Raw genomic sequence first — 16,453 nt, forward strand, 5'->3', positions numbered from 1 at the left:
GAAGGACTGGACAAGAAAGGACACAGCCTTACTAGGAACTAGGTACTAGTCTCGCATAGCCAGATCTTCAGACTGATAGCAGAAGGTTTGGACTCTATCGCAGGTTTCATTGACCAAAGACCACTCAAGAGGATGTTTGACTGAAATGTAAAACAACCAATCACAGTTTGCTTTGTTCCACATCATGTTATGCGGCATGAAAGTCAATGTCACCACAATAACATAGCGGCGTGATAACCAAATAAGGCAACTAAATCTGTTTATAAACTGAACTGAGGAGCATCCCTTATTAATGATATTTCCATTGCCCCGTTAGGGCTGGGACAATAAATTGTTGAATCGTGAATCGAGAAATGATTCTGGATCGATTCTGAGATTTTCTGACTTTATTGCGATTCCCTCAATCGATTTTGAGCTTAAATGAAAACATCAGCCTTGGAAAAAAATTTAAGCAAATAATGTGAGCTCTGGTTAAATGTCTATTGAGAAAGCCAATCACTAAACATTCTTTCATGTTCACTATGGTTTTTTGTAGAAATTTTATGGCTTGCTGCTGCTATATATAAACTTTAATACAAATCACTGCTGTATGTATTTTACTCCTACATCTATGAAAAACTGTAAACACCCTACTTAAAACAAACAATGCATCTTTGATGATTCATAGAGAAAAGTAAAGAAAAGAAAAGGTTTGTTTATTTAGACATGAATGCCCGGCCCAGATTTGGAATCCAGAAACTTCTTAAAATTTAGTGAGTGTTCTTTAATGCAGATGCTATTGAGCAAGCAATGGCTTCACCATAAGAATAGAAATGTACAGTGAAATATTTTAGGTTTAGTACAAGTCAGTTTAACGATATTGTAATAGACTCAATATTTTGAAACTAATTTCTATTATACTGTTAGTCTAAGTTTACATTGCTAATGTGTTACTACATATCTCTGTTCCTTGCAATGGTTATGTCAAATCATTGCATTTTGAGAGTGAATCCCACATATATGTAGATGTCACTTCCAAAACCCTGCAGCGTGCAACCGACTGTCGGTCATCACAGCAGTATTTCGTTAGCCTCATAGCATAATTGCCCAGATCATATTTCAAAGGCAGATATCACAATTTGGCCAAAAAATGACTTAGGCAATTATGCTATGAGGCTAATGATTTACTTTTTAATGAATTACATGGCCACGAGAGCATGCAAAGACCCCTTCACTCATCTCAGCCTGAGCGATCTCAGGAAGTGGCACTATATCAATGAGCTGTTCATTAGTGATAGGAAATAGAGGCCCTGTCTTAAATGGCACACTTCATAGCACTTTCGGTCTTTTGGACTTACAATGGCTGCTGCGTGCACGTGTCCGTTAAGTCCACGAGACCGTAGCGTGTCCCATTTGTCCATTTTAGGTTTCAGAAGGGTGTTCGCGAGCACCCCCTTTTGCCTGTCTATATGCGCCCTCAATGCACACTATGCAAGCTCCACAGCAGACTCCTACCCAACAGTCAAAGTGGCGTTACGTTATGAAAGTGTAGACTCACAGGAAGACCGCAAGTGTTTAGGGTGCCATTTCCCAGATAGCAACATTGTGTCAGCCAAGATTCGGCCCACATCTGGCACATGTGCCATGATGATCTGGCCCACATGACGGTCCTTGTGTGAGCCACTTCTGTTTGCCAGATCTGGGCCACAAGCAAGTTACAGCAATGATACATGTCAGCAGAGAGGAAAGAAATAAACTTAAACTGGACCTTATCTGAGCCACAAAATCTGCGTATATTAAATATAGAGTCATCACAGCCTTAATAAGCCTGTTATCAAGCAGAATCACTGAAAGAAAGAAGAGAACAGAAAAAGAGAAGAGCAGAAACAAGAACTACAACAGACTTCAGCCACAGTCCAGTGTCTAAAGCAAAAGCCTATTTCACTTTAAAGAGTTCAGCAAAGCTTTATCTCTGTATCCTCATTGCCTGCTGCTTCTGCTGTATAAATGCAAACTTTTATATTGCTAGCTTCTTATAGTAATTCACTATGAGTTTTAAAACATTGTTGTTTACTGTGTCGCTTTCTTCGCGCAAGAATGACATAGATCGCTTCTTTCCAACATTTACCACTTCTATCAAGTAAGGGTACTGTTGGCAGTGGAAACTCAAGCCGGATCAGAGTTTACCGTCCCGAATCGTACTGAACTGTACTGTATGTCCTGTATTGCTCTGTGGAAATAAGGTACTAGTGACAACGAGTCCTCTTGACTACTCCTAACTTTTCACAGATTTAAGAGCTAGTTTTAGTGCTAAAAGGCTTTGTGAAGTACTTCTAGAGCAATACTCTAAATCAGCAAGTTAGCAACTACTTTTAGCCTTGAGATGTTTTGTGAATACGGCCCCTGATCTCCACTGCTCCACCATAGTGGTTGCCCACTGCTCCATGGTCCCGGCCCACCATTGCTCCACAATCCAGGCCTGCTTCTGCTCCACAGTCCAGGCCACAGCCCAGGTCTGCCACCGCTCCTTGCCCCAGTCCTGCTACCATACCATGATCCTGTTTCACGGGCCTGGCACTCCATCCCTCCCTTGTCCGCCTCCGCTCTAACACCCTCCTTGACATAGCATAGCCATGCACACTTACTACACCATCTCATTCTAGTGTTTAATGCTGAGGAGGAATCTGGTTTACAAGCATCTGAAGGACTGGACAAGAAAGGACACAGCCTTACTAGGAACTAGGTAGTCTCGCATAGCCAGATCTTCAGACTGATGGCAGAAGGTTTGGACTCTATCGCAGGTTTCATTGACCAAAAACCACTCAAGAGGATGACTGACTGAAATGTAACACAACCAATCACAGTTTGCTTTGTTCCGCATCATGTTATGCGGCATGAAAGTCAATGTCACCACAATAACATAGCGGCGTGATAACCAAATAAGGCAACTAAATCTGTTTATAAACTGAACTGAGGAGCATCCCTTATTAATGATATTTCCATTGACCCGTTAGGGCTGGGACAATAAATTGTTTAATCGTGGATCGAGAAATGATTCTGGATCGATTCTGAGATTTTCTGACTTTATTGCGATTCCCTCAATCGATTTTGAGCTTAAATGAAAACATCAGCCTTGGAAAAAAAGTTAAGCAAATAATGTGAGCTCTGGTTAAATGTCTATTGAGAAAGCCAATCACTAAACATTCTTTCATGTTCACTATGGTTTTTTTGTAGTAATTTTATGGCTTGCTGCTGCTATATATAAACTTTAATACAAAATACTGCTGTATGTATTTTACTCCTACAAAACACCCTACTTAAAACAAACAATGCATCTTTGATGATTCATAGATTAAAAGAAAAGGTTTGTTTATATAGACATGAATGCCCAGCCCGGTTTCGGAATCCAGAAACTTCCTATAATTTAGTGAGGGTGCTTACTGGTTTTTTTTTTTTTTTTTTTTTTTTTATTGCTTTGGTGCAATTTTCACAAGCAATTGGTAAATTTTCAAAACTCTTAGTACTAATATCACAACAGATTATCAAAAGTATCCATTTCACTATGCAAAATGAGTGTATCATCTAAATGTTTCCAGTGGTGGAAAGAGTACTGAAAATTTGTACTCAAGTGCGTACTGGTGTCAAAAAAGTACTCAAGTAAAAGTACAAATTACTCTTCTCAAAAACTACTCAAAGTACTAAAATTACAAATTACTTCTCAGCTGGCGATATTTAATAAATTATCAAAAAATATTCAATGTTATGAAGCGATTAATATTTTTTGTGCACAAAAAAATAAAATAAAATAAAATAACATGAATAACTTTATTCAACAATTTCTTCTCTTCCATGTCAGTCTCTGACACTGTTGACATAGTAAACACAGTGCAGCCCTTCCAGGTTCTATGTCAGAACATCGGCTCATTATTGACCGGATTCTGCATCAGAATCACATGATGTGGTGCATGATGTGGTGCTCACATGAACAGCATCAGAGAGTGACAGGGAGAGAGGAGATTGTTGAATAAATTTGAAGAGTTTGGTTCCAAAACGCAATAACTCCATTTTGATTAATTTGAGTAAAAAGGTGTTTTCTTTACCAAGAAAGTGGCAAGATGAAAACCACTATTTTCTGTTTCAAACTTTCACATAGCATCTTTTGGTTATAAAAACATAAAAAATTCAAATCTACATTTTGATTTTAAAAAGTTTATTATAAAAACGTATTATTTTTTTCCCCAAAATGCAATAAATCCATGACACTTTTTTTCAAAATGCAATTAATCCATCAATATAAAAGTTATTTTTCAAATTGAAAATACACAACAAAGTAAGTTGATTCATATACATGACAGAGTCTCAACTTTGCCAATATTTATCTTATATACAGGCATTTTACTAAAAATACATTCAGCCGTCGCTCCCAAAATGAATCTTGTTAAATTATTTGTCATTACCGATTAAAGAGTATCTGGCGCCACCGCACGGTTAAATAAACACATTTGCCGAGTACATTGGTATTAAAAACGGCTTTTAAAAAAGCCTTCAATGTTTACAGTGGGTGGAATGGAGCGCTGTGATCGGTTGAGCGGATATATCGCGTTCTGCAGAGAAGGGAGACTGGCGTTTGTCGCGTTTTGGAAAGAAAGGGAGAAAACATGACAGAATAACACGACGGATATCGCATTTTGCGCAAAATTAATAAATGACTTTTCAATACCGACCAGATACAATACTGATTTTGGTGGAAACTCAATTTTTTGAAAATGGCGTTTATCGCGTTTTGGAACCAAACTCTTCATTTGTTATTTTTGGTTTTTGCACAGAAAAATTATTTTCTTCACTTCATAACATTAAGGTTGAACCACTGTAGTCAAATGGGCTATTTTAAACAATGTCTTTACTATCTTTCTGGGCTTTGAAAATTACTTTGCAGTCTGGGGTCAGAAAGCTCTTGGATTTCATAAAAAATATCTTAATTTGTGTTCTGAAGATAAACGAAGATCTTACGGGTGTGGAACGACGTGATGATGAGTAATTAATGACAGAACTTTCATTTTTTGGGTGAACTAACCCTTTAAGGGTCATATATATTGTTTATTTATTGTATTGTAGTGTATTATTACTACTATTATTATTATTCTTATTATTATTCTTTTTTCTGTTAATACATATATGCACTATTTTTAAGCTGCCCAGCTGCAATTGCTTTGGCAATACAAATGTATAGTTTTTGTCATGCCAATAAAACACACTTGAATTGAAATTTAATTGAGAGAGAGAGAGAGAGAAAGAGAAAGAGAGAGAGATTTGAAATTTGTGAACAAAGAGCAGGATAGAGTACAAGGGAAAAGAAACAGTCAATGACTGTATAATATCAGATTGATCAGAGATGCATCAGAAGGGAGACAGATGGCATCATTTTACATTGTACTATGCCATGTGATACTGTAAACAGTTTACCATGGTAAAGACTGCCACATTACTGTTATTCACCCTTATCAAGCTCAATATTCAGTCATATGGTACAGTGAGAACATTTACTGTATTGGCAGCAAACTTTGTTGTACACAAAACATCATGACTGTGTCATACTTTACACCATTTGATAACACACTGAATAAATACTATTGCAAACATTACTTTGTCAGTTATGTAATTTAGGTAATGTAAATGTATTTTCTAATGAGTCATCTGTAGCCTGTGTTACTGTGATTATTTCAGCAAAGGGTGATTTGAAACATGTTTCTTGCATTGTTTGCTGTTGTATTAACTGTTAAAAGTACTAAACTGAAAGAAGATCATACTGTTGTGTTTCTGTGATTAAACCAAATGTTTTCATTACATATCAGAATGATCTTGTTTTGAAACAGTGATTATGTAGAATGAAGATTTGTACAACTAGAACAGAAGTGTGATATCAAGTTTTGAAAGAATGACTAGCTGTGTTAGAAGTGTGATTAGTTTCGAGTTTTGTACTAAGAGTTTTGAAAATGTACAACTTGTGGAAATAGTACCAAAGAGAATAATAATAATAAAAAAAAGACTAATGCAGATGCTATTGAGCAGTACAGTGAAATATTTTCGGTTTAGCAAAAGTTAGTTTAACAATACTGGACTCAATATTTTGAAACAAATTTCTATTAAGCTGTCTTAAGTTTACATTGCCAGTGTGTTACTACTTTTGCATATCTCTGTCTCTAGCAATGGTTATGTCAAATCAATGCATTTTGAGAGTGAATCACACATGTAGATGTCACTTCCGAAGCCCTGCAAGTGTGCAACCGTTCATTAGCAAGTGTTCATTAGTGATGGGAAACAGAGACCCTGTCTTAAATGGCACACTTCAAAGCACTTCTTGTGACACAGACTGCACACAGCCACAGGATGCACCCTACCATTTGAGAAGCACTAAATTTTTCACGTCTCGAGTCAGACACCACCACCAACAACAATGGTGGACTACATGCTTGTGTTTGTGCTGCAGAAGCTACTAAGCCTATTAGCTTAAGTAAAGCTTTTACTTTAGTAAAGGTTTGTATATAGCAATCAAGGTTTATGCGAATACTCCAAGTCTTGTCTGTTTTTAGTGTGGCAGAATTAGAGTGCCACATACTGGTGGTCTGACATGTAATTACATTGTTTCGAGTCTGTTTCTGTGGTTTCCTGTGTACCCAGATATTTCTTGAGACAACGCCGTGTTTACGGATTTTTTTTTAGAAGGGAAAAAAAAGACCAGATAGGGAAAGCTCTGGCTTTGTGTGAATGTGGCTTTAGTTGGCACTGAAAATATATTTTAAAAAGCTCAAGTAGGAGAATTAAGTATTATTATGCCGACAGACCTTCAAGATTTGGCAACCCAACATAAAACGTTTTTCCATAGATCATCACAATATGTTTACTTTATGAATTCATGATGACATGCTTCTACTTATGCTCAAAGAACAAAAGAAGCAAACTGAAATCCAATGCATTCATTCTTTGAGTGAAAAGAGCATACGAGTACATCAAAAAGCACTGCCAAACTAGCATTTAAACATAAATAAGCATGGAAAAGGTAAAAAATATTGTATCATGGAAATGTGTGTGTATGTATGTATGTATGTTTTGTAAAATGACAGAATACAGACAGAGCACAGAATTTTTGACCTGGAAATGTGTGACCAAGGTAACAGCAATTTTTAAAAAGAGTTAAAAAAAGGAATGGAGACGAGTGTGTTTTTAATGTAAAATCATTCTCAGCTGACTCTTTGTACTTTGCTTTCAACTGCGTCTACTGAGTCATCCGCTGAGCTGCGCTTCTTAGACGATACAAGGGACAATGACACTTCCCGTTTATCCTCTAAAACCTTAGATGTAGTCAAGCCAGTGTTTGGCAAATTTAAGTCCAAGTCAGGGCTCTCCAAACAGGACATTGTATCAGTTGGCACTAGTTCAAGCTCTGTGGATCTTAGTGCCTCATGCTGCTCAGTTTGTAACTGTACATCCATATCCTCCAGTTCTGTTAAAGTGCCACTGATAACTTCAGTTTGTGGCTCTTCTGGATCCACATTGAGCTCCAGTGCCCCCCTTGTGGCCATTGATTGGCATGTTATCTGCTCCTGACAGGACCTCCCTCCTGAGTGAGGCCAACTGGGCCTGCAGGAGCTCCTTGTGCTGAGCTTCAAGGTTTTCCATCTAACAATAAAAAATAAGACAGTTTTCCCCAGGAGAAATATCAAGTTGAATTCACCCGAGCCTATAAATTCAGAACACTTACAAGCTTGGCCACCTTCTGCTGGCTGTGATCTGGACATTGGTATGCTTGCAGTTCCTCAAACATCCTAACATTAGATTGAACCAGACTTGCAACCTAAAAATAAAATAGAAATGCAAAAGAAGACTGAACTACAGCAAGTGTATGCAGGAATGGGTACAAAAATAAATAATACATAAAAAAACATGGAATTTTATTTTAATAAAAGTTAAAAATGACTTAATTGACAAATGCATTAAGGCTTAATATGAACCTGTTCTTTGAGCTGTTTAATCTCAGCTTGTAGTGTCTTCTCCATAGTCTCCTTCTCCTGACGGAGTGTGTACATCTGTTGGTGGAGCTCCAGGAGTCGTTTCTGTAGCAGGGTCTGTTCCAAACCTTCTGCGTCCTGAAATTACAGTGACAAAGCTTTTAGATCACTCCTACCAGGAGATCTGCTAAACCAGAAGACAGAAACACAAATAATGTACACTCATTATTTCATTATAATCATCCAAAAGCTGATTTTTTTTTAGCAGCCATTACTCCAGTCTTCAGTGTCACATGATCCTTCAAAAATCATTGTAATATGCTCATTTGGCACTCAAGAAACTTTTTATATTATTATCAATGTTGAAAACAGTTGTGCTTGCTTAATATTTTTGTGGAAACAGTGATAACAGGTTAGACATATCTTTACTGTTTTTTTGTTGTTGTTGTTGTTGTTAAATTTAATGCCTCCTTAGTGAATAAAACTAATAAATTTCTTTGAAAAAAATCTTACTGAGCCCAAACTTTTGACCTGTTCAGTAATGATACCAGTAGCCGTGTCATAGATCACACTGTTTCCCTGTCCATCAGGGTCCATAAGAACAAGAGTCTGTGTCCCGTCACATGAATTCTGGGAAGACCCCACCTCCTCCTCAGCACCAAGTGGGATCCCATTTCTCTCACCATCTTCCTTCAAACACAAAGCAGAGATAAACAACAATACTTAAAGGGTTAGTTCACCCAAAAATGAAAATTCTGTCATTTATTACCTACCCTCATGCCGTTCCACACCCGTAAGACCTTCGTTCATCTTCAGAACGAAAATGAAATACAAAATAACGACTTATAAAGTGATGGCCGATTTCAAAACACTGCTTCATGAAGCATCGGAGCATAAATGAATCAGTGTGTCGAATCATGATTCAGATCGCGTGTCAAACTGCCAATGGCTGAAATCACGTGACTTTGGTGCTCCGAACAGCAAATTCGATACACTGATTCATTTGTGCTCCGATGCTTCCTGAAGCATTGTTTTGAAATCGGCCATCACTTTATAAGTCGTTATTTTGTTTTTTTTTTGGCGCTCCAAAAATATTCTCGTGGCTTTATAATATTAATATTGAACCACTGTACTCACATGAACTGATTTAAATATGTTTTTAGTACCTTTATGGATCTTGAGAGAGGAAGTGTCATTGCTTCCTATGGAGGCCTCACGGAGCCATCGGATTTCAACTAAAATATCTTAATTTGTGTTCAGAAGATTAACGAAGGTCTTACGGGTGTGGAATGGCATGAGGGTAAGTAATACATGACAGAATTTTCATTTTTGGGTGAACTAACCCTTTAAATCAAATACCAAGAGATTTAGTAGAAGATCATAATTGATATCATAATTGCCTTTATCACTGTATAGAATACTATGAAATAATATGTAGTGTGCCTTATTCTGTGTAAGAAGCCACATCATCTCACAAAAGGATGCCATTTCATACTATTAACTGACATTATGAGGTGAGTTTGGAGTAAAAACATGTTATTAAATGTTGTCTTTTGTTGAACAAGTGGTTCATAAATGCTTCTCATGGTTGGAAAGATGTTTGACGCTTGTGACTTTTTAAAATGCACATTGTAAGTAACTCAAACTCGCAGTGCTTTCAGATGGAGCAGCATTTACTACTGATCACAGAGACATGATCAGTAGTAAATGTGGCTTAAAATGTCTTAAATGTGTAAATTGGCAAAACAAATCATGTGCAAATTATAGTTTCACTCTATGATGGTTAAACTCTGTAATTGATCTGCGAATCACATGCGTGCTGAACCGTGGGGCCTGGTCCATACGGATCAACTACTTACACCCTTAGTGGATGGTAAGGGGCGTGACATTTCCAAAACGCCCTCAAAGAGGTTGACCAATCATAACACACTGCTCCAGCCAACCAATCAGAGCACAGTGCACTTTTTGGAAGGCAGGGCTTCATAGAGACAGGACCTAAATAGAGCGTTACTGACAGACTGGTGCTACAATGTAAAATATGTGAAAAATAATGTTTTTGAACATTCAAACATAAAAAACCCATTCTAGTAGATCCCAAAAACAAAATCAAGACTTTGAAAAAGGCCATAATAGGTCCCCTTTAATGAATATGCTGAAAATAAACTTTTTGTTTGTCTACCTTTGGTTCCACAGTCAATAGGGTTTCAGTGCCAGTGGTCAGGATAGGGTGAGTTAATATGGATCCAATGCTTGTGCCATCTCCTCCTGATCCAAGACTCACTGCCAGCCCTTCATATGCTTTAGCATGAGCCTCTGAGCTCTCACCATAATACTGTCGGCAGTTCACATTCTGAGAGAGGAAACATGCAAACATTATTAGGTTTAAAAATGTGATAGCCAATGCGGAAAAAAGGCCGTTCACACTAAGGATGATAACTATAACATTTAAAAAATGATTCTAATTTGATGAACTATAACGTTAATGACAGAGAGAAATGATATAGTTGGAATAACTTTTAGGACATTTTTTTCCAGCTAATGAATGATAAACGCATCAGCCAATCAGAATATACATGACTTTAAAGAGCTTGAGCATCTAATAGTTATCATTCTTGGTGTGAATTAACCTTTAGTCCGATGTTATCCACCTTTACCTGTGTCACTTGGATCTGGAATGTGGTGTGGGGATTTCGGAAGTGTGTTTTATAGTGTTTGATGGCCTCATCCCTCCTGTTGAAACCATTTCTACAGCGGTAACAGTGCCAATGCGCACCTTTAAACCTCTTTTCTCCTTTAATAGTTCCCACAATCTCACAATGGATACAGCAACGCAGAACCTTCAAACCTGTCCATAAAAAAATAAGTGTAAGAGAGACTGATTCCAAAGAGCATCATTCATACAAGCTAAACAGTTTCCCTGTGCCTCACCTGCAAAGTCAATGCCTTTGTCCACGTGTTTGATGCGGAAGTGAGCTCGCAGGATGACGGGATCTTGGTAAGCCTCGGCCACAGAACAGAGCGGGCAGTGCATGTGCACTCCTTTCTCCTGCCCCAAACACTTCTCATCCTGACACAGCACAGGTGTGTATGCGTGTTCTGTTCCTCTGACACGAACCGAGGGATGGGCCTAGATAATAAAATGCAGACAGGAAGAGAGCCTTGTGAATGCAACTCTAAAAGAGACATTGTTTTGAATAAGTAGCCCTATTACTGTGCTGAAAGCTGTTTAGGGCTGGCATATACAACCCAAATTCCAGAAATGTTGGGACTTTTTTTTTTTTTTATTTGAATAAAATGAAAACTAAAAGGCTTTCAAATCACATGAGCCAATATTTTATTCACATTAGAACATAGATAACATAACAAATGTTTAAACTGAGAAATTTTACACTTTTATCCATTAAATGAGCTCATTTCAAATTTGATGCCTGATACAGGTCTCAAAAAAAATGGCACATGGGCAACAAATGGCTGAAAAAGCAAGAAATTGAGACTGGGAGAACATCTAGCAACTAATTAAGTTAATTGATATCAGGTTTGTAACACGATTAGCTATAAAAGGGATGTCTTAAGCCCTGGATACACTGCACGATTTTAGCAATCCTATAAGATCATTACTTTATCTCACTGTGCGACATGTATCTACTAAACTTGGGTACAACATGCATGTAGACTAGGATGATGACACCTGTTGAATCGTACGCCATGATGCAAGTTTCTATAGAAGAATAAATCGTCATCAGCATGCACTACTGTTATACAAAACACTATGTTGAAATCACACTTTGGCAGTTGTAGGTTTTATGTGTGCTGAAAATAAAAAGGAAGCGGTGAAAGAAGAAGGGAAAAGAGCTTGAGGTAAGTGGTTTCAAGTTCTAGTGCCATGTCATGTTGATTTCATGTCGCATTTTTATTGGCTGGTCAGTAGACATAGGTCGTAGCAGCAAACACACTGCGTTGATCAGGCTGAATTTCTGACACTGACAGAAAACTATTGTATGCCATCTTTGGTTGCAAGACCGGGAAAACGACTGTCTTTGAACTAGGGCTGCAACAAACGATTATTTTGATAATCGATTAATCTATCGATTATTAGAACGATTAATCGACTAATCATCGATTATTGCACTGATTAATCAGTAAGCTTTGTTCGATTATTCTACTTTAGCAATTAGTTAAAATATTGAGTTATACTGTACTTTAACTAGTAAATAAAACAAGGAAATCACTTCAGCTTTTGAAAGTGTATTTTTAATGATTTTCAAGCCAACTGAATAGACCAATATCCTTCAGGTTTTCTTTCCCCCTCAGAAGTCATCAATAGTCCAACTGTTACAATGACTGGTACTGTGTTTTTAAGTCTGGGAATTGTAATAACTTTTTAATAACAGTAAAAAATATATGTAATTATGTGGTGTTGTTTTTTTTTTAAAAAATATACACTACCGTTCAAACGTTTGGGGTCAGTAAGATTTTGTTAATGTTTTAAAAGAAGTATCTTCTGCTCACCAAGCCTGCATTTATTTGATTAAAAATACAAATAAAAAAAAATAATATTGTGAAATATTATTACAATTTAAAACATCTGTTTTCTATTTCAGTATACAGTAAAGTGTAATTTATTCCTGTGATCAAAGCTGAATTTTCAGCATCATTACTCCAGTCTTCAGTGTCACATGATCCTTCAGAAATCATTCTAATATGATGATTTGATTTTCAAGAAACATTTATGATTATTATCAATGTTGAAAACAGTTATTTACATTTTTTTATGATGCTATGGTGAATAGAAAGTCCAAAAGAACAGCATTTGTCTGAAATCTAAATCTTTTGTAACATTAAACACTACCGTTCAAAAGTTTGGGGTCAGTAAGAATTTTAATTTGATTTTTGGGGAATAGAAATAAAATTAATCAATACTTTTATTCATCAAGGATGAGTTAAATTGATCAAAAGTTACAGTAAAGACAATTATAATGTTATAAAATATTCTATTTTAATTAATCACAGGAATAAATTACACTTTACTGTATATTGACATAGAAAAGCGGTTTTAAATTGTAATAATATTTCACAATATTACTGTTTTTATTTGTATTTTTAATCAAATAAATGCAGGCTTGGTGAGCAGAAGATACTTCTTTTAAAACATTAAAAAAAATCTTACTGACCCCAAACTTTTGAACAGTAGTGTGTGTGTGTGTATATATATATATATATATATATATATATATATATATATATATATATACATACACACACACACACACACACACACTATCGAATTTATGGTCATTAAATGGCATTCCTGAGGTAAATGTTACATTTTGTGTGATATATTTGTTTGCAAGTTTTATTGAGTTCTTTCTACGGTTAAAACTCTGATTAGATGATTACATTAGAGATGGATTCATTTCAGTAAGTTCAGTAAGTACTTTTTGATGTTTATTCACGTTTATTTTGCGCTGTAATAGAGAGGAATAGGTTCACATGCCGCTTAGCGATCTGCCGCTCCACGTTAAACAGCGTCACAACCACAAGTATAGTTTGAATCCCGTAGTAAAATTGACAGAATTTAAAAGCTGAGACTTAGTTTTATATCAAAAGTAACCTGATCTGTCTTATCTGTCGGACCGTTGTCTGTGTCTTCTTTGCTCTGCGATGCATCTTTCACTGTGTGGGACGTGTGGCATGAGAACAGTGAGTTTGAATGAGAGCTGGTGGCCCTGCATGACAGTATTCTGTAGTTATGCTAAACGTTATGTTTGTTATGTTTATGCTATGTTAATCTCCCACATTTCACGGGTTCGACTTCGTTTGCACTATGTACTCCAAACCGCTGACTTCTTTTATTGGATCTGATCCGGGAGGGCTGCATTACAGTATTGTGCTACAGCGCCCCACTGGTTACACCGCGTTATTGCAGGCCCTTCAAATAGGTAATATAAGATCAAGAGACTATTCGACAACAAAAATATTTGTCGACAATTTTTTATTGTCGACGTTGTCGATAATGTCGACTAATCGTTTCAGCCCTACTTTGAACCTCTTTCACTGTAGGACCACCGATTAAGAGCCATGATCCCAGAAATCGCCACGATTGTTTAACGATGGCAAACTTTCATCTGGGACAGCCAAATATCAATGTTTCTCAATGTTCCTCAATGTCAAATTGCAAAGGCTTTGTAAAATCTCATCATCTACAGTGCATAACATCATCAAAAGATTCAGAGAAACTGGAGAAATCTCTGTGCGTAAGGGACAAGGCCAAAGACCTTTTTGGATGCCCGTGGTCTTCGGGCCCTCAGACAACACTGCATCACTCATCGGCATGATTGTGTGAATGACATTACTAAATGGGCACAGGAATACTTCCAGAAAGCACTGTCGGTAAAAACAATCCACCGTGCCATCTGCAGATGCCAACTAAAGCTCTATCATTCAAAAAGGAAGCCATATGTGAACATGGTCCAGAAGCGCCGTCATGTCCTGTGGGCCAAGGCTCATTTAAAATGGACTGTTTTAAAGTGGAAAAGTGTTCTATGGTCAGACGAGTCCAAATTTGACATTCTTGTTAGAAATCTTGGACACTGTGTCCTCCGGGCTAAAGAGGAGGGAGACCTTCCAGCGTGTTTATCAACGTTCAGTTCAAAAGCCAGCATCACTGATGGTATGGGGTTGCAAAAATGCATATGGTATGTGCAGCTTGCATTTTTTGGAAGGCACTATGAATGCTGAAAGGTATATAAAGGATTAGAGCAACATATGCTCCCCTCCAGACAACGTCTATTTCAGGGAAGGCCTTGTGTATTTCAGCAGGACAATGCAAAAGCACATACTGCAGCTATTACAACAGCATGGCTTCGTTGTAGAAGAGTCCAGGTGCTGAATTGGCCTGCCTGCAGTCCAGATCTTTCACCTATAGAGAACATTTGGTGCATCATTAAACGAAAGACGACAAACTCTTCAGCAGCTGGAAACCTATATCAGGTAAGAATGGGACCAAATTCCAAAACTCCAGAAACTCATAACCTCGATTCCCAGACGTCTTTTGAAAAGAAGAGGCGATGCTACACCATGGTAAACATGCCCTCGTCCCTGTAACAGGCATCAAATTTGAAATGAGCTCATTTTGTGCATAAAATTTCGCAGTTTAGTTTTCATTTTTATTCAAATTTAAAAAATTTTGGTCTGATGTGAACGGCTGCAGATTTACAGCAAGGGCACCAAATCTGAAAACATATTTGTGACCCGGACTACAAAACCAGTCATAAGTCGCACAGGTACATTTGTAGCAATAGTCAACAATACATTGTATGGGCCAAAATTATCGATTTTTCTTTTATGCCAAAAATCATTAGGATATTAAGTAAAGATCATGTTCCATGAAGATATTTAGTAAATTTCCTACCGTAACTATATAAAAAATTATTTTTGTAAGTAAAATGCATTGCTTCATGTGGACTTCATTTGGACAACTTTAAATGCAATTTTCTGAATATTTTGATTTTTTTGCACCCTCAGATTCCAATTTTTCAAATAGTTGCATCTCGTCCAAATATTGTCCTGTCCTAACAAACCAAACATCAATGGAAAGATTATTTATTCAGCTTTCAGACAATGTATAAATCTCAATTTCACAAAATTGACCCTCATGACTGGTTTTGTGGTCCAGGGTCACATTTGAGGTTACTGAAATCTTTGACCTGCTGTATTTCACACATAATTTAAACTGAATCAACATGCAAACTGTATTTATTGACTCATACAAGTGAATTGCAGATGTTTCACAAATTGAGATATTGTTTTAATATTAATTTCTTTAAGAGCCCCTTGTGGTAATCATAAGCATTGCCGCCGAAATCCAATGAAACTTGGCCCGTGCCATAAACTGCAAGTTTGTCAACAATATGAGAAATTATTACAACCACGACCTCAGGTACTCCAAAAAGGTCTTGTTTGCAAAATGCTCTTATTCATGTACATGTTGTAGATGAAATACACATGCTTAAATGGGCCTAATGCATCACTAACAGTTCTATTTACATATTTCATTAGGCCTGTATTTACATATATTTCAATGGGTAGTTATAAAACCATACCAGGTTGATAATGCAAATCTTGACTACTGTACTGAATCATATTTGTCCAGAAAGTTAAAAGCTGCGTGCAGCTTTTGTACACTTAATCAAGCTAACAACTTTAGCAAGCTAACATAAAACTCATAGCATTTTACGTTTAAACTTTCACTCACCACAAAAGCGGACATGCCTGTGATATGATATAAAATTCCGCTTCAAATTCAGCTGTCCGCCCGGCGTTTGTCGTAGTCCTTAGCCTATGAAACATCCCATTTCAGAGCGCTTGTGTGTGGTTCGTCATCTGCGTGTACACACATTCACCTGCGAGTTTCCAGCACTAGCACCGATGAACGAAATGACGAGATGTCATTATTAGAGCTCAACGTA

At 37.1% G+C, this 16,453-nt stretch overlaps 1 protein-coding gene across 1 annotated transcript; it reads right to left on the bottom strand.

Moving 5' to 3' along the window:
* Positions 1 to 6,851: 6,851 nt before the first annotated feature.
* On the bottom strand, positions 6,852 to 16,434 carry zgc:193801 (uncharacterized protein LOC564476 homolog). The gene is given in 9 exon segments (XM_048166531.1): positions 6,852 to 7,547; positions 7,549 to 7,656; positions 7,739 to 7,831; positions 7,989 to 8,123; positions 8,517 to 8,675; positions 10,165 to 10,335; positions 10,640 to 10,830; positions 10,914 to 11,112; positions 16,240 to 16,434. Coding segments are annotated over 9 exon segments (1,401 nt in total). The 5' UTR covers positions 16,255 to 16,434; the 3' UTR covers positions 6,852 to 7,217.
* Positions 16,435 to 16,453: the final 19 nt, after the last annotated feature.

This window comes from Megalobrama amblycephala, linkage group LG18, assembly GCF_018812025.1.
Source record: "Megalobrama amblycephala isolate DHTTF-2021 linkage group LG18, ASM1881202v1, whole genome shotgun sequence".
In the NCBI taxonomy this organism is placed as follows: Eukaryota; Metazoa; Chordata; class Actinopteri; order Cypriniformes; family Xenocyprididae; genus Megalobrama; species Megalobrama amblycephala.